At 37.5% G+C, this 27,361-nt stretch overlaps 1 protein-coding gene across 6 annotated transcripts in view; it reads left to right on the top strand.

Moving 5' to 3' along the window:
• Window positions 1–27,361, top strand: part of CHL1 (cell adhesion molecule L1 like) — a 194,788-nt gene that overhangs the window by 159,475 nt on the left and 7,952 nt on the right. For all 6 annotated transcript variants that reach the window (XM_060161334.1, XM_060161333.1, XM_060161338.1 and 3 more), the window contains exons 14-23: window positions 3,561–3,726; window positions 9,797–9,921; window positions 13,563–13,664; window positions 13,845–14,042; window positions 15,582–15,652; window positions 20,400–20,622; window positions 21,857–21,972; window positions 22,108–22,312; window positions 22,552–22,674; window positions 25,524–25,703. In XM_060161334.1, coding sequence (XP_060017317.1) covers window positions 3,561–3,726; window positions 9,797–9,921; window positions 13,563–13,664; window positions 13,845–14,042; window positions 15,582–15,652; window positions 20,400–20,622; window positions 21,857–21,972; window positions 22,108–22,312; window positions 22,552–22,674; window positions 25,524–25,703 — 1,509 coding nt within the window. The remainder of the gene's footprint in view (window positions 1–3,560; window positions 3,727–9,796; window positions 9,922–13,562; window positions 13,665–13,844; window positions 14,043–15,581; window positions 15,653–20,399; window positions 20,623–21,856; window positions 21,973–22,107; window positions 22,313–22,551; window positions 22,675–25,523; window positions 25,704–27,361) is intronic.

Genomic DNA, 27,361 nt, shown 5'->3' with positions numbered 1-27,361 from the left:
CGTATTTTTTTCTATACCCTAAGTTACCCAACATGCCAGCCCCATGGACTATATTTTTAAGGCACACTAATATTCACTGATGCCTACTTATAGTGGATGTCTCTCTGCATTTTCAAGTGGTATGTGCAATTTTTTAAATGCTCTTATAACATCAATGAAGATGATTCTTTTTATACTTTGTAAAACCAACCTAGATCAAAGATAAGCAACTCCGCCAGGTGAAAGATAAGGAGAGTGAAGTCTGGAATCCAAATGAACCTTCACATTCCTATTGCCCAACACAGTGCTTGGCCCAAAGTGGACCTCAAAACTGCTAGTGGCCAGAGAGAAGGCCACGTTCATAAACTTTTGGTCTGTTCTCATGTCCATTGTATATGTAAGGGTTATATAGGAACCGTATCCATGAGAATTAAGGGCATACTTTTCACATATGAAAATGGAATGTCAGGAATGGAATTGAATAAGAGGCTATGCAGCATGAGCTTTGGCGTCTTCCAGCCTTGAGTTCAAATCACAGCTCAGTCCCTTACTAGTTAGAAAATACTAGTATCCTTACTTAATTTCATTTTAGCCTTAAGTTATCTTCTCGGTAAGGTAGAGATATTAATATTCATAGAATTGTTGTAAAATGTCACAATGAATGTAAACTTCTTCACAGAGTCTAGTTAAATGAAATAAGTGCTTATTAAATGGTATCAATTAGTATTCAATGGATTCCTTTAAATTTAGAATTAGGATGTTTAGTAATTCACTTGAAATTTATTCAATTTGATAACCTCTTCAGATTTCATGCTTGGAATATCAACTCAATTTTACTAACACCTCAATTTTTAATCAGTTTCTTGACTAACATATAGATAGCAAATATTAGAACATGATTGTGGAGTTGGAGGTCAGCTCATGAGATTTAGCTTCTGAGAGGATTACCAAGTGCCACATTGGGGTAAAGTATATCTGCCTTTAATATGGTCCTTAAGAGTAAGGATTATATGTTTTGAAACAATTATAAAGAAACAGACATTTTCCAAGACAGCCACGGTACCAATGTTTGAGCTTTATATTGTTTTGTTTTGTTTTCTAACATCTTTATTGGAGTATAATTGCTTTACAATGTTGTGTTAGTTTCTGCTGTATAACAAAGTGAATCAGCTACATGTATACATATATCCCCATATCCCTTCCCTCTTGCATCTCCCTCCCATCCCTCTAGGTGGTCACAAAGCACCGAGCTGATCTCCCTGTGCTTTGCACCTGCTTCCCACTAGCTATCTATTTTACATTTGGTAGTGTATATATGGCAGTGCTACTCTCTCACTTTGTCCCAGATTACCCTTCCCCCTCCCCGTGTCCTCAAGTCCATTCTCTACGTCTGCATCTTTATTCCTGTCCTGCCCCTACGTTCATGAGATCCATTTTTTTCTTTCAATTCTGTATATATGTGTTAGCATACAGTATTTGTCTTTCTCTTTCTGACTTACTTCACTCTGTATGACCATCCCTAGGTCCGTCCACCCCACTACAAATAACTCAATTTTGTTTCTTTTTATGGCTGAGTAATATTCCATTGTATATATGTGCCACATCTTCTTTATCCATTCATCTGTCAATGGACACATAGGTTGCTTCCATGTCTTGACTATTGTAAATAGAGCTGCAATGAAGATTGTGGTACGTGAATCTTATTGAATTATGGTTTCTGCGGTGTATATGCCTAGTAGTGAGATTGCTGGGTCGTATGGTAGTTCTATTTTTAGCTTTTTGAGTAACCTCCATACTGTTCTCCATAGTGGCTGTATCAATTTAGATTCCCACCAACAGTGCAAGAGGGTTCCCTTTTCTCCACACCCTCTCCAGCATTTATTGTTTGTAGATATTTTGATGATGGCCATTCTGAGTGGTGTGAGGTGATACCTCATTGTAGTTTTGATTTGCATTTCCCTAATGATTAGTGATGTTGAGCATCCTTTCATGTGTTTGTTGACAATCTGTATATCTTCTTTGGAGAATTGTCTATTTAGGTCTTCTGCCCATTTTTGGATTGGGTTGTTCGTTTTTTTGATATTGAGCTGCATGAGCTGCTTGTATATTTTGGAGATTAATCCTTTGTGTGTTGCTTCATTGGCAAATATTTTCTCCCATTCTGAGGGTTCTCTTTTCATCTTGTTTATGGTTTTCTTTGCTGTGCAAAAGCTTTTAAATTTCACTAGGTCCCATTTGTTTATTTTTGTTTTTATTTCCATTTCTCTCAGAGGTGGGTCATAACGGATTTTGCTGTGATTTATGTCATGGAGTGTTCTGCCTATGTTTTCCTCTAAGAGTTTCATAGTGTCTGGCCTTACATTTAGGTCTTTAATACATTTTGAGTTTATTTTGTGTTCGGTGTTGGGAAGTGTTCTAGTTTCATTCTTTTACATGTAGATGTCCAGTTTTCCCAGCACCACTTATTGAAGAGGCTGTCTTTTCTCCATTGTATATTCTTGCCTCCTTTGTCAAAGATAAGGTAACCATGTGTGCGTAGGTTTATCTCTGGGCTTTCTATCCTGTTCCATTGATCTATATTTCTGTTTTTGTGCCAGTACCATATGGCGTTGATTACTGTAGCTTTGTAGTATAGTTTGAAGTTGGAGAGCTTGATTCCTCCAGCTCCATTTTTCTTTCTCAAGACTGCTTTGGCTATTCGGGGTCTTTTGTGTTTCCATACAAATTGTAAAATTTTTTGTTCTAGTTCTGTGAAAAATGCCATTGGTAGTTTGATAGGGATTGCATTGAATCTGTAGATTGCCTTGGGTAGTATAGTCATTTTCACAATGTTGATTCTTCCAATCCAAGAACGTGGTATATCTCTCCATCTGTTTGTATCGTCTTTAATTTCTTTCCTCAGTGTCTTATAGTTTTCTGCATACAAGTCTTTTGTCTCCTTAGGTATGTTTATTCCTAGGTATTTTATTTTTATTCCTAGGTATTTTATTCATATTATTGATATTACTAATTTACTTTCCAAATATGACTCACTGTAACTCATTCAACAAATACGTATTGAGTACCTACTGTACGCAGGCTCCCTTCTGGGCTCCCTTCTGGGCTCTGGAGTTACTTGAATGAAACAAAACAAGCAAAGCCTCCACGTTCATGGTGCTTATGTTCGCATTCCACACCTTCATGTTGTTAGTTCATCTATGCATGGGCGTCACCATTTAACCTCAGATTTGAGTTAATAATAAACAAGGTAATAGAAAATTAATTGATTTCCTCTTTATGGTATTTTGATCGCATGTCCAGAAGCACCAGACAATTTATATTATTTTCAATATCCCGAGGCATTTGCTTGCTTACACTCTTGGGAAATTGCTATTAATATAATACTTCTACCCAGGTGCCCTGGCTTGGAAGGAATGAAAATAGTAATGACATATGATGTTAGGAAATAACAGTGTGACAAACATTGCATGAGGATTTGACTATCAGTGTTGACCAATTTGGTTGATTAAATTGCAGGCACTTGAGAGCAAAGTAAGCTGTGTTCTATAGCTCTAACTAGTATCTTTATTTTGTAAAAACAGATGCTACAAAACTTAGAGTTTCTCCTAAGAATCCTCGTGTCCCCAGATCACACACACTTGAATTACATTGTGAGAGCAAATGTGACTCACATTTGAAATACAGTTTAAAATTATCCTGGAGTAAAGATGGAGAAGCCTTTGAAATTAATGGCACAGAGGATGGCAGGTATGTAAACTATTTTTTTAAATCTTTATTGGAGTATAATTGCTTTACAGTGTTGTGTTAGTTTCTGCTGTACAACAAAGTGAATCAGTTAAATGTATACATTTATCCCCATATCCCCTCCCTCTTGAGCCTACCTCCCACCCCCCAATCCCCCACCTCTAGGTCATTACAAAACCTTGAGTTGATCTCCCTGTGCTATGCAGCAGCTTCCCACTAGATATCTATTTTACATTTGGTACTATATATATGTCATTGCTACTCTCTCACTTCGCCCCAGCTTCCCCTTCTCCCCCTGTGTCCTCAAGTCCGTTCTTTATGACTTCATCTTTACTCCTGCCCTACCACTAAGTTCATCAGTACCATTTTTTTTAGACTCCATATATATGCCTTAGCATACGGTATTTGTTTTTCTCTTTCTGACTTACTTCACTCTGTGTGACAGACTGTAGGTCCATCCACCTCACTTCAAATAACTCAATTTCGTTGCTTTTTATGGCTGAGTAATATTCCATTGTATATATGTGCCACATCTTCTTTATCCATTCATCTGTCGATGGACACGTAGGTTGCTTCCATGTCCTGGCTATTGTATATAGTGCCACAGTGAACATTGTGGTACATGTCTCTTTTTGAATTATGGTTTTCTCAGGGTATATGCCCAGTAGTGGGATTGCTGGGTCATATGGTAGTTCTACTTTTAGTTTTTTAAGGAACCTCCATACTGTTCATCATAGTGGCTGTATCCATTTACATTCCCACCAACAGTGCAAGAGGGTTCCCTTTTCTCCACACCCTCTCCAGCATTTATTGTTTGTAGATTCTTTGATGATGGCCATTCTGACCGATGTGAGGTGATACCTCATTGTGTTTTTGATTTGCATTTCTCTAATGATTAGTGATGTTGAGCATCCTTTCATGTGTTTGTTGGAAATTGGTATGTCTTTAAAGAAAATTACAGGCCAGTATCACTGATGAACATAGATGCAAAACTCCTCAACAAAATACTAGCAAACAGAATCCAACAACACGTTAAAAGGATCATACACCATGATCAGGTGGGGTTTATCCCAGGAATGCAAGGATTCTTCAATATACACAAAGCAATCAATGTGATACACCATATTAACAAATTGAAGGATAAATACCATATGATAATCTCAATAGATGCAGAAAAAGAATTTAACAAAACACAACACCTATTTATGGTAAACTATTATAGTATCTCATAATATTTGCTTGGGATTAAACCTTGCATTTGAAAGAAAAATAGTTGTAAAAGTATACACACTGAATTAAAATATAAAAACTGCTTATGACATTTCAGTCTTTAAGGCAGTATTTAAAAGGTCAAACAGTGTCCTTGTTTCACTTCCACACGTTTCTCTCCTCATTTTTGCTACCGATTTTTCATGTAACGTGTACCATCCTGTGAGTGCAGGCAACAGAAACAGCTCCTGTTATTTGAGGAATATTTATTGCATGGGCTTGGGTGCTCACAAAACCGTTGGAAAGAGTGGAGGAGATAGGTCTGTGGGTGCTGCTTACTAAGCTTTTGGGTTCTCGGTGATGTGGCATTGCAGCTGCAATTCACATGTCTGGAAATTGCTGCTGTCTTCACTGCCCCCCCTCACCCCACTGGTTCTCCTGGTGAGTCCAGCACTGCCAGCTCTTATATCTGCCAGAGTCACTGTCAGCTCACAAGGCCCCAGAGGAGCTGGTACCCATTTCTCTTCTACCTCCCAATCTCATAGGAATTTATCTCATGGGTAGAAGCTAAATCATATCTCAGATCCTTCCCATTGATAATTATTGACAAGTATATTTTTGAGCCTTCCAGCTTCTTTGTAAAGAATATGTAAAAGTGTAGAAGAGAGAATGTAGAGTAAGTGTGACTAGACGCTGACTGGCACTATATTTAAACACTGTTAAGTGTATCAAAGGAAGAGAAAACAGTCAATATTTAATGAATGCGTGTGCTGTCTTTTGGAAGCAGAGGACATTCCCCTTCCTTTTGCATTGTTGCTAAGTTAGGGGTTAAAACTTGACCATCCTTGTTCCAAATCTCACCCGCCGTCTTGTTCTTCATCATTCTGAAAAACTAAATCTGAAGATCTTTAGACAGGACTTGCATTCCTTAGGCGAGATGGTGGCAGTGTCATCATTAAGAGCACGGCCACTGGAACCCAGGGGCTTGGGATTGAATCCCAACTTTGTCACTTATTGGGTCTGTGACCTTAGACCAGCTGCCTAACTTTTCTGTGCCTTAGTTTTATATTCTATAACATAGTTTAGTTCAAAAAAATGGTTTAAGGTCACTTCATCATAGGGTTATTAGGAGTTAACACCAAGCACTTAGAATATACTCAGTCCAGTTTAGCTGTGATGATTCATTCTCCTCATTTCTCTGGTAGTCTTGTCTCATTTCTGTTACCTGCTTGGTCTTTTTTGGTATTTGTGGGTGTGTGTGCCGCTTCTATATAAAGGCATTGATTGGTTTCACCCTGGGTACTTAATTTATTCCATCTCATCCCTCCTCTGTATTTTATGTTTGTGGAAAGGCAGCATATGTACTGCAACCAGTTGTCAGTGACACAAAAGGAGAATAATTGTTGCTACCTAACAGGCTACACGTTGCAACAGAGATCTTCAGCCTTTGGTTAGGTGTGAGTTGATTTGTCAACTGCTCAGATCCCCCCCAAATTCTCCCTGTTTTGTCAACCGTGTAGTTATTTGGGGTCTTCCATATAACCTCTGGGTTACAGCCAAGAAGGGAATCTGACTCATGCCTGGTTGGTAATGTGACGTGCATATTTAGGCCCTGAATCCAGACTCTCCAACCAGCCTCTTTGTGTGACTCAGTTTTATAGCTTCTGCAGGACGCTGGGGCTGAACCCAATTGAGCCTCTGAGTCACCTAAGTAATGCAGACATTCTTCTAGTTTTCCTTAAGACAGAAGTGATATTTGGGGTGGGCTGGGCTGGGAATGACTGTTGCAGGCTGGTCTTGACTAGAGCCAGGAGCAGACATGGAATTGTAGCAGGGAGTTGAGATCACAGGTATCTGCTAAACTTCTGTAGAACCATTAGTAAGCTCCCATTTCTCACCTTCTGCCGGGACACCTTCTCCTTATCACGAGGCTGGGAACCAGAAGCTTTTACCTAGAAAGTGCTTAGATTTCTGACCCAAAGGCACATAGAGGAAAATGAGAAGTAAAATACCTTCTTCTCTCCCCTTTTGTCCCCTGTTAGGTACAGGGGTATGATAAGTATTGGAAACTGCTACCCTGGACCATTATACCTGCTGGGTGCCTCATGTTATGTTAGTGCCTCCCATACATGCTTTCCCTCTATGGTGCTCACAGTAAACCTATTAGGAAGGCTGAAATGACCTCAAGGAATTTTCTGTGGATTTCTAACCTGCAGGTGGCTCTAGACAATACAATGTTGTTATGAAAAATGAAATGGAGTGTGGATATGCTATCAAACCACTTTTAAAATTTAGACTGTCCTCAACAAATGTAATGGGGACTGTTCATGACCATAGACAGAGTGAACGACCCAGTCCTGAAGGAGGAGGGATGGCAGAGGGATATGGGACGTGTCCACGTGTCCATGAATAGGAGGTGAGAGGGAAAAGGTGTCAAAAGCACAAGTGCGAGGGCTTTATCTTGGCATCAAGGAAGGGCTTCTTTTTCCCCTCAGAAGTGGCAGCAGATGAATGGGGTAGGACTCAGGGGTGGGGGATAAGGATGCAGAGATTATAAGGATAGAGAAGGGTCTCTTCCTAAGCAAAGAGGAACTAAGGTAATTTGTTCAAGCAGAAAGGCAGGAGGAATGGGAGTTGGGGGCATTAAGACATGTGATTAGTTACAGGCCAACAATGAATTAAATCAATTTGATTAATATTATTAGTAACACTCTTTGAGCACATAGTAAGCCAGGCTGTATACACAAATCACTTTATGTGTTTTCCCTCATTTACTTCTCCTGAAAAGAAAGAAAATACTGTTATCCCTATTTCTTAAATAAGGTGAATTAGGCTCCAAGTTTTGTGCAAGATTATACAAGTCATAGTTGGTGAAACCGAGCCTCAGACACAGGTCTCCAAAGAAAGCAACATTTTTAATATTGCCTGGAGCGAAATTTGTTACAAGATGGAAAGGAGCAAGAAAACACTGGAGGTTAACATGGTTCGGGGACTAGCGATCTGGATATTTCAGATGAAGGGGCTGAGAGGTTGTAGAATGATGGCAAAGGGAGGTAGTTAAGCAGGTGAAAACAGGGGGAAAGACTGAGAGGAACAGAGATGAAGAAGAAGCCAGAGAACAGGGTCTATGCAGAGTAGAAACCATTTTTAAAATGTATAATGTGCTTAACAAGGATTTCTTCAAGCAGAATACAGCTGACCTATGATGGAAACATAGTGTAAGACAGAAATAAAGAGTGTGGTCTTAGGCACTGAGAATTTGGAGCTGTTTGTTACTTCAGCACAGCAGAGTGTATCCTTGCTAACACAAATAGTTGTCAGATTTTGATGTGAGCCAGAATTACCTAGGTATCATGTTCAAATGCAGTGGCCCTTGTCCTATTCCCAAAAGTTCTGATTTGGAAACGGGACTGAGCCCAACAAAGGAAATTTTTAATAACCTCCCTGGGTACATCATACCTCCCAGATTTCAAGGACCAGTGGGTCATTCTACCTTGATTAAAATGAGGTACATTTGTGAGTTTTAAAAGACAGTGCGTTACAGAAAAGTTGCCCTTAAGTTGCCCTTTGTTTCTGGCGTGAAGCAGTCCCACACCGGGGTACAAATCTTGGCAAGAAGATTGTAGGCTAGATTTCAGCTCCCCTGGGCCCTCGTGGATGTGCAGGGCACAAACAGCCCTCTTGAAGAGGTTATTAAATTGTATTTCTTCATCTAAGAAGGTAAACTTTGCAAAATTGTCAGTGTATGTAATATTCTGATATTTGTACCAAATGGACACATAACTAACATGAACTGAGAAACTATGTCAAAGCTTTATCATTAGAATTATAGTGAGATTCTTGCCTAGCAATACCAAGTAGTATTGATTAGCAAATCATTCAGTGATTGGTGGAGGGGTAAGGGGCCGACTTTGTCTATAATCAAAGGGCAGAACCATGTTTGACTTTACTACAGTTTTAATTGGTCTTCTATAACTCGAACTTTTCAGCAGCCTATATGAGTTTTATGTTAAGAAACTCAATTACTTAAGATTTTCCCTCCCTCCCCACAAGGAAGACATTGTTTATTTCAATTAAATAGCACACTGCTGTGAATATATCTCAGATTTAATGGAACTTTATTTTTTTAAAAAATCCTTGAATAGTTATGCTAACAATACATAGGGTAAAGGTGTAATTCATTTTTTAAAAATTCATATAGTAAACTCAATTACAAATTGGCAAAAAGAGAATAATAAAAAGCCAAATGATTTGCAAAAAGAAGCACTAGTCTGCCATCTACTGTTCAGATAAGTCACAGAGTTCACTTTTTATCCCATCTTAAAGTGCATTCAGTGTGGGAGGTGGAAGGATGGAGAAAAGAGAAAGTTGTCAAACATAGAGATTGCCAGACTTCATCTCAGATATTGTGGTTCTGCAGAACTGGGGTGTGATTCAGGAATCTGCCTTTGTAAGAAGCACCCAAGTTGATCCTATGTAGGTGGTTCCCTAAACATACCTTAAGAATGACTCAAATTTATCTTAGCTATTGTGAGGTATGGTACACTCTTCAGACACACCAGGCGAGATGGTTCCATCACTGACCCATGAATCACAGATGGTTGGATTTGGTAATTTAAAAACCAACCAACCAACCAACCTGATCCCTTTCATGGCTTGTAGACATTTGTGTGTGCTTGAATAATACTTTCCAGTTTTCAAGTATGGCATTCTGTAATAAAATTTACATTATGGGACAAGTTTTTTTTTTTTTTAATTCTTCCTTAAATTGCTTTCTATGGGGAATATTTAGTTTTGAAAGGATTACTTTTCTATTGTTTCTGTTTGTTTCATCCTCATCATAGACTCACTTTTTTCCTGGTAGGATAATTATTGATGGAGCTAATTTGACTATATCTAATGTCACCGTAGAAGACCAAGGTGTATACTCGTGTTCAGCTCACACTGCTCTAGATAGCACTGCTGCTATGACTCAAGTAACTGTCCTTGGTAAGTGCACTAACGAATAAAGAAATCTTTGTTCAGTTCTTTTCCATTACCGATTAAATTCCACTGTTCTTAGGCAATTAAACCAATGATTATCTAAGCCCGTACACATTTATTGTTAGTTTGAAATTTTCAATTCAAGAGTGACCCTACTTTCGAATGCTTTCGCCTCTTCTGGTTCTAAAGAAGTTAATTGATGCTTAACTTCTTTTTTCTACTTGGGTAATGTTGCCAGAAGCGGTGGGAGGTAGGTGATGCTATCAGCAGAAAGAAAACTGAAGCATGCTTGAGTTCCCAGGACCCTTGAGCTACACTTTCCTAGTGCACAGGGAAATGTGGCTAAGGAATGGAGGCGGGTTAGCATGGAGGGGTCAGGGTAGGGGCCCAGTGGTGATTAAACGCTGGCCCTGCCCTAAACCAGTGGCCTAGACTGAGCTCAGCTCCCAGGGTCCCAGGAACGGGGGGAGGGAGGGACTTCAAGGGTTCTTCTGCAAAGAAAGGCCTCTGATTTTTTAAAATAATAATGCTAATTAGAAAACAATGTGCACACCTCACTGGTGTAATCAATGCAATTACCCCTGCAGTTACCCATGTTGATAGCTCTTAGACCGTCTGTTGGATAGCTCTCCTAGTTTCCCTTCCAGATTCACCATCCACCAGCTCTCTGAATCTGGAAACCTGACCTGTGTGGACACCAACCAACCACCTACCCTCAAGCTTTCATTCGGTTCAGCCACCGGGGAGCCCTGGCAGCAGAGGCAGTGGGGGGAGAGTGTGTTTTTTCTGGATAATCCCTCCCTGCAGGCTGGCTGTGTGTGTCCCTCTGCCAAAGTCACTGATTCTCTCAGAGGCTTTGTCCACACAGCTCTCTCTGATGGGATTCCAGTAACTGCCCTGCCCACCCCTCACCCCCCACCCTGGATATCCCACTCACATCTTTTGAAAGAGTCTCGATTAGAATCTCTTTGAAGTACCCTAACTTGTGTGAACTGTTTACTCTCTGCTGTGCTGGGACCCTGACTGATAAAGACATTTTTACAGTTTTCTCTCACAGTTCTGTTTCAGTGGGCACCATTTAGTTTTCCTTGAGTTTGCTGATAGTTCTTAGAAGAGGTTTGATTTGGCCTAAACACCTTTACCATATGTCTAGATTAATCCTGGTTATTAACAGGTATCTGTATCTTTAGCGCTTTGGTGGCTGGGATTCACAGGTAGGTTGCCTACCATGGGTACAGACTGAGAGGAAAGAATTCAGTCTCTTTTGAGGTAGGCTGGTGAAAAATGAGTAAATAGGCAGGTTCTCTCCTAGTGAAGCAAATGGCCACTATATTTTAAGTGAGATAAATGACCACCATCTTTCAAGCGAAGCAAATGGCCACCATGTTGGGTTTTCAAAAAAAAAAAACAAATGTAGTTCCCAGGTGGTAGGTGGTATGGACTTGGTTCAAAAGAATGAAACCTTTAGGTGATACGTTTCAGCTACCTCAGGGGCAGAAAGGTTCAATCCTTAGTAATCATTCCAGTAGTAATTCTCCAGACAAAATAGTTGAACCTAAGTTAAACTGGGGTCTATCAACAATTTTAAGTGTAAATGTCAGGATCCATGGCCTTTGCCCCCAAGTATTTTGAGCAACGGCAAGGAGACTGGGGTCCCTACCACTTGGTACATGCCATCTAAATTTTCTTGTGAAATTTAATACATCTGTCTTGTAATGAGGCTGCCATCTTCTAGAACTGTTCAATTTTGATCATTTTAAATAAATAGGGGCTAGGATTACATGTACTATTTACTTATGAGGTAATTACCAAATGTTTTCAGAATGAAAAGAAAATAATAAAAAATAATCTATGAGATAGGCTGCATTTTCTTAACCACTTCTTGGCATTTACATTCTAATTTTCAGGCCAGCCTCTAATTTTAAGAAGCATAGCCCCATAACTGACAGTAACAAATGACAAATCCACGTATAATTTCTCAAAGACTCTTTTTCCTGGAAAATAGTGTTTTAAAGTATATGCTTGACCCATTTTAAACAGAAGTTACTTTCAGAAGCCTTGCCAGAAACATCGTTTAAAAGCATCATTCATTTAGGTCTCAACTGCAGTCCATCAATCGTAGCTCCATGTGATTCTCGGAAAGAGCAGATTTTAATGTCAGACACAACAGGCTGCACTGGATGGTTCAGAAAATGTCAGAAATGAGTGGCCTTAGTAAGTGCTGAAGAGGAGCCTAAGTTCTCCGAGCTCAGAGATCCTCAAGCCTGTTAAGGAAATAAATTCTTATTTAAGGCTCCACAGTGTGGACGCAGTCAGTGACCACATTTTTAAAATAAACACATTCTCCTCTGAATTGAAAACAATTTTTTTGTCAGTATAAACTTCCAACAATTGTCAAATACTCAGCAGGAGCAATGGATGTTGCTTCCCACTTGGAGAAAGAAGAGCCCATAAGAAGGCCCCATTAGATGCTACTTTCATTGTCTCCTCTGAGAAAAGATGAATGTCCTTGAATACATGGGAGAATTGAAACCAAAGTTTGGAAGTTAGGATCATTAGGGATCACATTTTTTTTTACTGTTCCTTTTATTTTTAAAGTACCAGAAATTTCCAAGTACTTTAACACTTAAAATTTGTCATCGCCTACTCAATTTTCTAGTCTCTGTCACAACATTCAGTGCCATATCTTCCTCTTCCAGTATAAACGCCCTTCCTATTCTTCAGAACTCCAGGCCAACAGAGTATAAAAGTTGCTATAAGGTACTGATAACTCACTATTACAAATTAATAAAAATCCAAACCATGTAGAAAAGAAAGCCTGAGTTCATGTTCTCTTATTTTCCTGTCGTCATAGGGCCTACATTTATTGCTCTAATATGATAATTAGATGCATGGTTGAAGTGATAATATATTTTTCACTTAATTATTTAGTCACAAAACATTTATGTGCAAGGCATTGTGGGTGGTGCAAAAGTTAATAAAATATGGTTCCTACTCTGGAAGATCCGTTTAGTCGCATACAGGAGATGAACCAGGCATATAAAGAAGCATATGAGCTGGAAGATGCTGGTCTCCTTGATCAAGTTCATGTTTCTCAAAATTCATTGTTCATGAGATCTACCAGGACATTTGTTTAGAAATGCAGACTCCTGGGCCCAGCTCTTTCAGTAAGCCAGAGAAATAGGGCCCAGAAATCTTCATCATTAATAACTACTCCTAAAAAAAAATTCTGATGCCGATGGTCAAAGATGGCCCCTTGAGAACTGGGAATCACCATAGAGTGAGGTAAATACAGTAGGGAAGGAATGTACAGATGTGAAGGAAGCTGCATTTGTTTTTTGGGTTTTTTTTTTTAACATCTTTATTGGAGTATAATTGCTTTACAATGGTGTGTTAGTTTCTGCTTTATAACAAAGCAAATCAGCTATACATATACATATATCCCCATATCTCCTCTCTCTTGCATCTCCCTCCCACCCTTCCTTCCATTTGAAATAGAACCAGAAGGATTGGTGAGATTTGGCAGTTCAGAGTGGAGACAGGGGCCCCGAGGGGAAGGGGGCTTGCAATGTGCCTGAGTGAGGAAGTGGGATCGACAAAGGCAATAATCTGCCTTCTCCTCACCGTCATTTTTCATTATTAATCAGATGTTCCGGATCCGCCAGAAAACCTTCACTTGTCTGAAAGACAGAACAGAAGTGTTCGGCTGACATGGGAGGCTGGAGATCATCACAACAGCAATATTAGCGGTAGGGAAGACTTGGGATAACTGTAGTTTCCAGAGTTAAAATTATTAAAGCCATTAATACCACCAAGGGTGGATTATCCTTAGAACATCCTTTAAAATGTTTAATATTGTATATAAATCTTAGTATAACTTAAACATTCTCAATCCATTCTAATGTGTTTTTCTATGTTCCTACTGCCAGAGTATATTATAGAATTTGAAGGAAACAGAGAGGAACCTGGAAGGTGGGAAGAATTGACTAGAGTCCAAGGAGAGGAAACAACAGTCATGTTATCTTTGGCTCCGTATGTGAGATACCAGTTCAGGGTCATAGCTGTGAATGAAGTAGGGAGAAGCCAGCCTAGCCAGCCATCAGACCATCATGAAACACCCCCAGCAGGTATGTAAGTTCACACCTCAACTTCCTAACAAGTTTTAGTCTGTCGCATCTTTGAACAAATGTGGTGGGGGAGGGAAAGGATTGATAACCTGGTGTAGGAGTTTAGATTTCTCCCAGTAGAGAGCTTGAATAGTTCTGTAAACTTAACAGCACACAATTTAAAGTACATTAGTCTCAAAAGTCGTATGTAAATGTTTGATAGATAGCAGGATATTACAAGGAGGTACATGAACAAGCATTACTCTGAGTAATTTCTGATAGCTAAGTATTGTGTTAAAATCAGGTACCATAAAGTAAGTTCTACATTGAAGTTCAGTATATAGGGAGAAAGTCAACTTTCTCTCTTTATTTTTCTCCTCATTTCAACTTCCTGAAATAAAACATTTGACATGTTATAGGCAGCTTGTTAAATTTTCATTGCATCTAGTGTCATTAATTTTATCCATTTAGTGTATTTTTGTATCTCAACAGCTAAACGAATATCTAATACCTATCTAAATTCCCAAGATGCTTTTTAAAAAAATTCTCAAGAATGAGCATGCTGTAGTAGTGTATACAGAATTCAAACTATAATATTGTAAGAATGAGACTTACATAATGTTATAAACCAAAAAGATAATGACAGTGCTGACATTTGTATTACTGAATTGGGATTGGTTATCAATGTGGTCATAGCCTGGTTTTTTTTTCCTCTGGCTGAAATAAATATGCTAGGATAGAATTCCCCTTTAGGATTGAGAAAAATCAAGGGGAGATAATAACTAAATCAGGTACTTGTATGATTTTAGTGTAAATTCATCTTGGCACTAAACTCCATACTTAGCCCTTTTTTATAAAATGGATCCATCTGAATAGATTTCATGGGCACGTTAACTGCTGTTTCCTATTTGATGCCCCTAAAACTTGGCTGTTGATATTAATACATGATCTTTAATTTTATTCACTTAGAGACAAATATTCACAGCAAAATTTCTAACAATAATTCTAATAGAAAAAGTAAAGCAGATTTAAAACTAAAAATGTATATTTAAATAGTGGGTTTAGATTTTTAAAACCAGGTTTAAAATTTAAAGAGCAGGGTTAAAATGAAGACAGGTAAAGAAAACCTTCCACTCTCCATTGAATAATCACTATATCACTCCATGAACACGATTTTACTCCCTGAAGTAAAATATATATTTCAAAGCTGCCTTATGTGAGGTGACAGATGTGTTAACTAACATTATTGTGGTGATCATTTCACAATATACACATATAAATATTATATATATATGTGATATATATACATTCTAAAATCATTATGTTGTACATCTTAACATAGTGTTAACTTATACAATGTTATGTGCCAATTATATCTCAGTACAGCTGGGGAAAAAAGAAAACTGCCATAAGTCTTTTTTCAAACTGGGCCAGATAGAAATAAACAAATATAATCAAAGTTTTTAAAAATCTGTTTTTTGTGGGAGGAGGGATGATAGGATGATTTATCTATGGACCATACAGTGGGAAAAAGTAATTTTAATACTTGTAATTTTTCAGCTCCAGACAAGAATCCACAAAACATAAGGGTTCAAGCTTCTCAACCCAAGGAAATGATTATCAAATGGGAGGTGAGAATTCTTTCTGTGTTATTTATTACCTTTGTGTGTTTTTCCTTTTTTTAGGTCCGCATGCTAAGTATAATGATAGAATAATATCTTTTAAGAACAAAGGGCTAAGATTTGTATATTTTATAAACATATTTTATTTGTATATTTTAAAGATCATCATGATTAGAATGTTGTGAAATAGAGTTTAACAGTGGTAGATAATTTAAGAAAGCTTACAAGGTTGATTTCGTTATAATCCATCCCCCAAAGTTTACAATTCCTAATATTTTTATTACCAATATTCTAAATCGTCTCCCATTCAAAGAAATACTGAAAGTCTTTCGGTAAATTTTGGTACATAGGCTAATAAAGATTATTCATATCAAAAGGATGACTCGCAAGGAATAGTCACCACTTACTAAGCACTATTAGGCATTTTGCATACTCATTTCAAATTCTGAGAACAGTGTTGTCAAGAGAGCATCATTAATACTCTGTTCTAGATACAGAAACTGAGGTCCAGGCTGATAGACAGACTGGCCCATCACCACACAACTAGAAATCAACAGAGCTAGGATTTCAACATGAATATCTTCGGATTTCAAACCCTATTCATTTTCTCTTTATATACATCTCTGTTAAAAGTTATTAAAACAGACTTTCCTCCTTGAATTTGGCATAAAATCTTATATCTGCTCAGATGACTTTAATTTTTTTGAATGTCATTTCTAAATTTCTTCTGTAACAGTGGAAAGCTGTTTTCCCCTTTTATTTGACATGTTTGATGAACAAGTATTTTAACTTACTTGAAAGTAGATTCCCATCCAAAGATTCTGATTAATAAGTTTTCCGACATTGAATTCATTGAATTTTACAAACATTTTTGAATGTATGGTGGAATATATTAATTTATTTCCACACCTCATTTCAGATGTGATTTTCTGAATAATTTTAGAATGTACAAAGTTTGATTTCCTTTTTTCTTCATCATATATTGGTCTTACATGACAACATTGCCCATACCTGCAAAATATGTAGTCAATAATTTAATGTCAGAACTAACCCTTTATTCCCATTTCAGTGAAATTAAGTTTTACACATTTGAAACAAAAATTGGTAATATACAGAAACTAAATATATTCAAGAATATTATTATTTTCTTGAATATGTGGCCATAAATAGCTGCTACCACATTGTCCTGATTATTTAATTTAGAATTTGAAATTATGTTAGTATCTTATTCTTTTAGAGTATCACTTCTTCTTTTAAATTCCATGGAAATTTCTGTAAGAGAGATATAACTGATTGATTAGATGACAGTAATAGTGTATCATTACCAGGTCAGATCCTCAAAGAAGTATACCATTTTCCACTAACATTAGCTCCTTAATCCTCACCACTCCTCTGGGAGGGCTACAGTAGCTCCATGGTATCAGCATTACATTCTGTCCAGAGAAGCTGGGACTGTCAGTTTAGTGACCTTATCCAGATGCCATGCCCTGAGTCAGTAATGAAAAGGGGGCAGGAATCTGCAGTCCTTCTTACTGATGATCTTATTCATAAATCACTCTTCTCCCCCACCCCAAAGATATATAAGACTGATTACTAATGCTCTCTTCTTGGAAGAATGGGATTATACCATGAAAGTGTTTACAATTTGTCTTTGAAGAGTAAATGACATGTAATTTAGTAATTAATTGACCAGAGGAAGAAAGTACTCAGATTTGGAACTATGTTGACAATTCATAATATATTCCATTGTGTTTCATATCATTTTGAAATGTCAGAGATCTAACAACTATAAGCACAACCAGTGAAGTTTAAGTACATTTACTCATCAGTTACTGTTTTGCATCGATTATCGTGTAAAAAGGAGTTAAATGCCAGATAATTCCCCAAGTTGACAAGCGCACACTGTGAACGTATTACCAGATCCCATCCAAAGACTGACTCACAAAATAATTCCTGTCTACAAGATAATGACCAGAGAGAAGCAATTTGTTTAAAAAAAAAAAAACAAAACTTTCACAAAAGGGTTAAATAGGAACAGACTAGTTGTCCCTAATTTTTGTTTGTTTTATGTTTTCTTTTTAGCATTAAATATGAATAAAAGTAATGCATTATGAGGTCCTTGGTTTATTTATGGCAATTAAAAAGAAGTCTTTGTTCTCCTGGAATGTATAATCTAGTTGGAGAGACAGACGATAAGCAAATACATGAGAAATAAAACAATACCATTTTGAAAAATTCAGTGGAGGAAAATAATATACAGACTTTTGTATGTAGCTTGTTAATGAATATGCATTTACTCATTGAATGGGTGAACCTTATATTACAGTCAAAAATGAATTTCAGTTTATTTTATTTAGCTCATGTTCTATTATATATGAATTATCTTTATAAATGTGTCACATTAAACATTAAGGATACAAAATTTTTTTTAATGTATTAAATTTGAACTTACGGATAGAACTAGTCTTTTTAGTTAGCATTATCTTCTAAGATTCACTTCTCTTATATTAGGTAGGTCATGACTCACTCACGTGTTTTAAGTGTTAAAAAATGATAATATCCTATCCCTCAAAACAGAAAAAGAGCCCACTGCACCCTGATTGGTTAAATAATTATACCATGATGAGTTTTGCTTGACTTTTCCCTTTGTTCTTAGATGTAAATTTATTTATGTTAAATTTGAACTTCTATAAAATAGCAAATTTCTAATCTCAAAGACTCCAGAAAACAGATGAACAAAAACAAAACAAACAAACAAACAAAAACCCAATTCACTAATGTTCGGGAAATAGGAACTGCTTCAGTTACCTGATTATATGATCAAAGCCAAGTTGTTTCACTCCTAAAGGACCTAGGATTTATTATTTCTACTGCAAGTATAATAAGAAAGCCCACCACCTTTAAAATGAATTTAGGCAGTACAGAAAATCCGTCCAGTTTCTAGATGAGTCATTATAACCTTTGCTTTGTTCATAGATCTCTTTGAAAATACGATAGAAGTATAGTTTTGCTCTAGAAAGTTATACATAGAAAGTTTTCCTAACAGTTTCACGGCTTTTCAGATCCTTTGAAGGGCACTCATGGACCCCATCTAGAGATGCCTAGCCATCAAGTTAAGAACCTCTTTTATAGAGATTCCTTCCTTCCGAGCAGCTTCATGAGCAGAGGGGAGGCTGGTGGTCTTTCCCCTCCACTCACCTGCCTGGCTCCGTATTGCTCCTCTGGTCTGTTATCTTTAGTGGGGGCCTATCTGAGAATTTGCTGAGGTTTTGCTGTCCACTGTCTGAAAGCCAAATACGAAGTATTCCTGCAGTTTCTTTGGGAGCCTAGGCACCAAGGAGGCTGGCGATTTAGGTAAGGTTTTTCTTAAAAGTGTTGCCTCTGGTGGCACTGTTAGTTTTAAGTTTTTCCAGAGAGCTTTATCAAATGTAACTATCTTTCTTGAAGCAAAACATGTGTAAATTGAATAATAGTATTTGTACACATTTATTGTCAGTTGGGACTGCAGGAAATTGTAATTGCAGATTGTAGTATGGAACTAAAAGCTTGTGGCCTGATTTATCCGGGCAATGCTAAAGCCTCCAGTGAATTTATATCTATATGAGAGTAGAAAATATCTTGGGGCAAAACTTGGAAAGCAAAATATAAACAATGACTGTGAAAATCTCAGAAAGTTTTTGTTTTGATATTTTTTCCTCCTAGCTAATTTAAGTATTCGCCCTGGAATAAGCATAGACTTGAAATTATTTTGCTGATTTAGTGTATACTTTCAACTTAATTCCATCCAATCCGTCTAACAAGTATTTTAGTAAAGTAGACTGAGTCCAGAAGCATTGTAAATTCTGTAAGAACACTATATATGATATTATTGAATCGCTTGCATATACAGACAAAACTACTATTTATATAAGTGACCCTTATAAATCTATGACTAAAATCACATTTTTAATGTATTCTGTGTAACTGATTCACTTAAATGAACATTCCCATTTTTATGATATTAAACAGATGGTTTAAATCACATTGATGTTTTTTGAATTAAAGTACTGTTCGATTAAAAACTGGAGTGGAAATAACCAATTCCTATATGAGAAATTCCTCCATTATATATTTCTATACAGCAAAATAAAGTGGAGGGTGGGAAGCGCTTTCTCATAAAAGAAATAGAGAATGGGCAAGGAGCTGGGGAAATATTTTATTGTAGAGAGGAGTACATCTTCTGGGTACTAATGTATAAAAATGCATATTATCCAAAAATATTTACTTGCTGTCTCTCTTCTCTTGGAAGGAAGATGGAGGAGGATGGAGGGAGTCAGGTAGAAAGAGTTCTGACTGAAAAGCCATGGAAAAAATCCCATTTACATCCCTGGAATTCATGGCCGTGTCCTTTTTATTCTGCAACTTCTCTGCAAGTGGAAAAAACACCAAAACAGAATATAGAACAAAGTGTAAACAAAAGCTAAAACCCTCTGTGGAATCTCTTAGTAAATTCTTTCATACGTGAACTGTTAGGCATAATCCAGGCATCTAAATTGTGAGAGTCTCTACTTGGGGAGGTAAGGGAGTAACTTTCAAGGTTAAATTTACAGAATGACAACATTTTTCACAAGTATTTCCAAACCAAAGAGGGGGACTGAAGATCTCCCAAGAAATGATACCTTTATGGCAGTGTTTCTTGGGCCACTTAGGGTGGCTTCTGTGTCTCTGACTCAGCATATCTGTGATCACACGGGATGAGTGTGGCCTTCTGTTTTAGCCTCTGAAACCCATGGAGCAGAATGGACCTGGACTGGAGTACAGAGTGACCTGGAAACCACAGGGAGCCCCGGTGGAGTGGGAGGAAGAAACAGTCACAAACCACACCCTGCGGGTGATGACGTCTGCTGTCTATGCTCCATATGATGTCCAGGTCCAAGCCATCAATCACCTGGGCTCTGGCCCTGAGCCTCAGTCAGTGATTCTGTATTCTGGAGAAGACTGTAAGTGGTGCACCTGAAACCCCAAGTACTTAATAATAGTTTCTCTCAAGTATATTACACTCTGTCGATGAATATTTTTGAGTGACTACTGCATGCAAAGTGGATGTACTAGCTGTAGGAGATAAAAAGACATATAACACACGGTTTCTACTCCAGGGTTGACCGCAGGAGAGTTGATCAGTCAGTATAGGGTGGTAAGGAAGAATGTTGAAAGGTTTAATTTTATTCAGTTTCCCAAAAAAGCTATTTCTATCATGAAAATCAAAGACTTGGAATCAGCAGTGCCCACAGTTAAGCAGCATAACTGTCATAAGGTTTCCAATCACATCTACCCTTACTTGTCAAGGACTTCCTAATAGCTGTCTGCTGTCGCACCCTGGCCTCAGAGCTGGAGCCTTCCTAACGAAGATGAGGTGCACACCCAGATTTGCATATGGAATCTCACGTGCGCGCATGCACACACACACACAGAGTTCTGAGGTACTGGTGATCTTATTAAATATTTATACCATAATAACAGCTGCAAATAAATTATCGGAAAAAGGAAAGACTGCATTCCAAATCTGTACACGGTAGGAGTTATTCTCATTGTTCTTGCAGTATCCAAAGTAATATTTTGATCCAAGAATAGAAGAAGGTCTAGTTCACCTGCTACCTAAATTCTCACTACACAGGACTTCTCCCTGTGAACTAATATATTAGTCTTGGCTGTGGTGGGTTTGGTTTATTCGCGTGTAGTTAGCTCCCCTGTAGAATGGGGATAATAATACCACTTTATGGGGTGGTTCTAACAATGATGTGAGCCAATCCAGTATAGGCCCTCAGCACAGTGTCTGACACACAGAATATGCTCAATTAATGTCAGCTCTTCTTATGAATATTAGATTCATCGAACTCCCAAGTAATTTTAGTTATATTATTAGTTTAGCTCACATGTTTCCAGAGGCAGATGCCCACAGAAAATTTTACTGGCCAGTGTTTCCAGTTACATTGCCCACACTGTATCCATCTGAAGGGGGGCTTTTCTCAGTGTGGTCCAGGCTCTCCTCTTCTCTAGAAACCTATTTGGACCCTGAAACTCTTCTGTAATGAGAAACTCTTGGTTCCATTTGCAATTGATTTCAGACAAGTGTTTTCCTCAGATTAAAAAACATGAAAGATCACCTTTTGGAAATGATCTTAATGATCGTGCTTGGAGATTACTGAAAGCTAATCCTTCTTATGTGCTTAACAGATCCTGATACAGCTCCAGTGATCCATGGGGTGGATGTGATAAACAGCACATTAGTTAAAGTTACTTGGTCAACAATTCCAAAGGAAAGAGTACATGGACATCTGAAAGGATATCAGGTTTTTATCATAGATTTTCTTCTTCTCGCTGTGGAATTAATAGATTTCCTGTAAATAAGAACTGATTCCAGAAGAAGCCAAAAGAGAATGTGTCACCACGGCTGATGTGTTAAAGCGTTCCTATTTTCATTGCAGGTAAATTGGTGGAAAACAAAAAGTCTGTTGGATGGAAGAACATATCCTAAAGAAGTAAACATTCTGAGATTTTCAGGACAAAGAAACTATGGAATGGTTCCTTCCCTAGATGCCTTTAGTGAATTTCACTTAACAGTCTTAGCCTATAATTCCAAAGGAGCTGGTCCAGAGAGTGAGCCTTATATATTTCAAACACCAGAAGGAGGTGAGAGAATAACTATGTAGAATAACGATGTATTTAACAAATTTAATATCCAATTTTTAAATAAATAACAATTTAAAATAAATAACCAAGTAAATATCCCAATGGCCAAGACATTTCCTCCCTTATTAGTTAATCTGTACTTACGTCATATGAGTTAGCTTCTCAATTTAATAAACTGTATTTTTTTAAAAGAAATTTACCAATTTCTGAGGGTCTGTTGTTGATCTTGTGTTTTCCAGTACCTGAAAAGCCAACTTTTCTCAAGGTCATCAAAGTTGATAAAGACACTGCCACTTTATCCTGGGGACTACCTAAGAAATTAAATGGAAACTTAACTGGCTATCTATTACAGTACCAGATAAGTAAGTACATATTTGAACTGGATTTGCCTAGTAATGTTTCATTTTTCCTGGTTGCGTACTTGGTTTACCATGCTGAGAATCCAATTCATGGTTTGTAAGCTGGCATACTTCCTTTACAGCACAGGGGTTTGTAAACCGGCTGGCAGACCAAATCCAGCCTGCTGCCTGTTTGTATAAAGAACGCTTTATTGCAACACGGCCATGTCCACTCACTTAAATTTGTCTATAGCTGCTTTCTCACTAAAGTGGCAAAGCTGAGTAGTTGCCACAAAGATTGCATAGCCCACAAAGGCTAAAATATTTACAATCTAGTCCTTTTCGGAAAGGTTTGCCAATTCCTGTTTTAGAAGAAAAGCAGTATGTTAATAGGTACAGAAAACATGCATTTAATACGTATATATACGAGGCTTTGAGCATTAGGAAATACGCAAAGAAAAACTTAATGATGTAGTGGAGATTCAAAGTGCACTAACTTCCAAACTACACTGCCTGTTCTGTCTCTGGTGCATGTTTCCAATCTCAACCCTGCATCTATTTGTATTTGAGAATCCTCTATTGGTAGCCCAGTGGTACAGTCATGTAATATTGAGAGAAACAAGAAGCTGTCTTTGGACCATTACCCTAGGCTCTCCCCCTATGCTGCTGTGCCGTTAGGTTAAAAAAAATCAAACAAACATGTTTAGATGAAATCAGCTCATTTTAATCATAACGCCTCCCATCTTCAATAGTTTTCAAATCTAGGCATCATCGCAAAATGAAAATTAGGGGACTGAGCTCATGGAAAAAATTTAAACTTTGAAGACATGAATTCCTAAACAACAACAAAAACACCAGGACTATAGAAACCCAGTCTACACTGCTTGCAAAAGTCAACTTGATCATAGCCCTGAACTGCCATCAGTCAGTTCAAGGCTTGCAGCCATTCAGGTCAGGTACCAGCTTTAGCTTCTGATGGCCTATTCTGTTTTAGGTACCTATGATTAAATGGATACAGCCATAACCCTAATAGAGGCAGCATTTTAGTGTCTTTGAGTGTTTGGTATATAGCAGGATCAGTAAGTACTAAGAATTCTCCCTGCATTTTTTTTTCATTAAAAGAGGAAATCTATGAGGTATGTACCATCACTACTTTATGGACGAGAAGCATATAGAGCTCACTTACAGAGAGCTGTGCAGTAAAATAAGTGTTACACAAGGATTCAGACCCAGCTCAGTCATTCTAGATGCTGAACTGTAAAGCCTACACTATTCCATGAACTGGATTTCAAACATGCAGAAAGCACTGAAGAAATATTTGAAGACTTTCCAAATGTCACTTTGCTTGATAAAGATATGCCTTATCTTTATCCTCATAATGAAGAAACTCAACATTAAATTCTAACCTTCATGCTGATCTGTATATAATATATAAATTTATTTTTAAAACAAGTTCTTAGTATATATAGAGAAAAGGCTGAAATAGTAACAATTGCAGTGGTTACTGTACTACTTGATATGTGGATTTTTTAATAAAATGATATTATACACTTATTCTGCTCTCTATTAATATTAAGTGATTGAAATATTTTTAGGTGGCTTATATATTTTTGTGGCTCTTATATGTTCTAAATAGTTGTCGAGTGTGTATATGAGAGCTCTCTCTGTACTTTCCTGAATTCTTACGTTGACTGTGGTAGTTTTTCAATTGATTGGTGGTATTTTACAGGAATGCTCTCCAATAATCTACAAATGGTGATTATTTTACTTTCTTCTTTCCTGTGTTTGGATTATTAGTTTCTTTTTCGTTTCCATTCATATCGTTGCATTATATAGACCAATGGAGGCATTTTTATGTTAAAGAGTAAATGTATTTTTTTATGGTCTCTTGGACTGAGAGTCAAGAGTGTTTATTCTAGTTGTTTTCTTACCACTAATGGCTGCACAGTTTTGGAAATACCATTTCATCTCTTGTATTATTCTTACGGCAATCTTAGAGTACTTTGTGCCCTTGCACAACTATCATGATCTTGCTATGTGGCAGATTCTTTGAAAGGCACTATCTAAATCATCTCTTTCCATATATCACTTTACATAGTGCTTAGTATACAGTAGATATTTAAAAATATGTAATTTATCAGTTTCTTGAGTCTACATATGTGAATACTTATTTGGTGCCACGTATTAAACCAGAAACTATAGAAGACTCATGTAGATTATTGTTCAAATTATCACACCAGAGGGAGATTAAAAAATACTTAAGGGTTCAATGAAAATATAATAATGGGGGAAAGTTCATCATTTTAAATAGATGTGGTAAAGCTGGAGTGATTTTCCAGTATGGCATAGTGATTAAGAACATGGGCTCTGGGGCTTCCCTGGTGGCGCAGTGGTTGAGAGTCTGCCTGCCGATGCAGGGGACACGGGTTCGTGCCCCGGTCCGGGAAGATCCCACATGCCGCGGAGCGGCTGGGCCTGTGAGCCATGGCCGCTGAGCCTGCGCGTCCGGAGCCTGTGCTCCGCAACGGGAGAGGCCACAACAGTGAGAGGCCTGCGTACGGCAAAAAAAAAAAAAAAAGAACATGGGCTCTGGAGTTAAAAGGCTGTAGTTTGGATTCAAATCCCAGTTTGCCAGTTAGTGGCTCTAGGTCTAGGCAAGGTGTTTATTGTTGCTAGACCTTAATTTTCTCATGTATAATACATCATAATAATTACACCTACCTCAGAGAATTAAGTAAGTTGATAGCTCTGAATAATTAAGATAATATCTTGCAGACCACAAGCATACATAGAAGCAAAAATAAGAGACAACATAACTTGAATGGTTAAGGCTGTGAAATTTGAGTCGTTGATATGCCTGTTTATTTCTTTAGTAAATGACACCTATGAGATTGGAGAACTAAATGATATCAACATTACAACTCCATCAAAGCCCAGCTGGCGTCTCTCAAACCTCAATGCAACTACCAAGTACAAATTCTACTTGAGGGCTTGCACTTCAAAGGGCTGTGGAAAACCCATCACTGAGGAAAGCTCCACGTTAGGAGAAGGGAGTAAGTACAGGAGGTTTATGCGTGCTATGTTTTAAACTGCTCTGAAAGGGCTGCATCATGCTCGTCACTGTAAATTAGAAATGATTGTGATCTCAGTCTGTCTGACCTTCTGTTTTCCACTGACGTAGAGAATTTATCTTGTTTCTAAAGTTCACATTGCCTCAATGTATGAACTTCTACACATCAGTAATCAAACTATAGCCTTAGTGTATAGAAGGTCAGGAACTATAATTTTGCTTAATTAAAATAGGGGGATATAAGGTCAAAAAGTTACTCGTAAGATTAGTAGAGGGATATTTTTCTTGTGGAAATGTTTCCACACGGGAAAATATTTGCCTCTTGCACTGGTAGACATTTTGCAACGCTGATCAGCAACGCTGATCTAAGACATTTCACCTCCATGTCATGACTCATATATACATTGATTCATTTATCAATTTTAGTTTACTCTCTACTAGTTGATGCCAAGTAACTAGCTTGAAAATGGCTCATAAATCTCTGGTTTCACTTGTACAATTCTCCTAATGCAATTGCACTTTTTTTTTTTTTTTTCCCAACTCAGGCCATTTCCCTTCCCAAATTATTTCTCCAATTATGATTTTAGCGGTATTTTTACTAAGCTTTCTATGTTATCAACAGGGCATCAGGAGAGAAAATAAGAAGGTAGACCAAGAAAGGGAAATGGATTGGAGGAATGGATATACACACTAATAAGTTTAAAAAGAGGGCCTTGTGTAGAGTTCAAGTCCATCAGATTTAGAGGGATATCTGAGGCAGGCAAAAGGAAATGGGAGATGGTAGGAAGGGAAATGGTAGGAAGGGAAATACAGATAAGTCATTTATGTGTCATTTATGTGTTCTGGATGCTTTCCCAATTTCTAGACTATGGAAAAAGAAAATAATGAAGAAAATTGCATTGTCTATCATTTATAAAAGATACATATGGAAATGTATTGAAGTTTGTGAATCAGTATAAAATCAATGGGTTTGTGTGAATGGTTATGCTGTGACCTTTATAGTCAGTTTGTTTCTTCCTCTCATTTTGTTCCTACTGTAGCTAAATAATGAAGAGCTTATGTTTTCCTCAGACTCCCTAAATACTCCAAACTCCCTTTTATGGGGAAAAAATATATATGTATATATTCAAAATGGTTTCTCCCCCAAAACCCACAAGTTATTCCCAAGGATGGATTAGACACCACGTGAAATGAAGAACTCATTTACTTACTCCTAAGAGGTAGATTTAAAGATGGTGATTGAAAACTTTCTAGTAACTTAAAAGTTTCTTCTTTCTCAAGAGTTCAAACGGATATCAAGTGTTCAACACAAAGAAAGTAAGTCAGAATAGTGGTAATGTAAACATGCAACTTTTGTATTCTCTAAATCAGAATTTAGGGCATGGAGAGGGTGGTTGTTTTTTAGGACCAAGACCGTAGTATGTGTCAGAAATGCTAATCCCATTCCTGCCAATTTGAAGCATGTAAGAAAAGAAATTCACAAAATTGCCTTACAATAGCTAGGCATTCTAGTATCTATGGAAATATTTGGAGAATTTGGGCTTGGTTGTGTTTATGTTTGACAAACTCTTTTCAGAGGGTAGAAAATGCTGTTTATGTGGTTTTATAAATGACGCTACATCTTTTCTGCAAATTAAAGAT

Source organism: Lagenorhynchus albirostris, chromosome 10 (assembly GCF_949774975.1).
Source record: "Lagenorhynchus albirostris chromosome 10, mLagAlb1.1, whole genome shotgun sequence".
Classification (NCBI taxonomy): Eukaryota; Metazoa; Chordata; class Mammalia; order Artiodactyla; family Delphinidae; genus Lagenorhynchus; species Lagenorhynchus albirostris.
The sequence above is the reverse complement of the archived record's forward strand: the minus strand, read 5'-3'. Positions and strand labels throughout refer to the sequence as shown.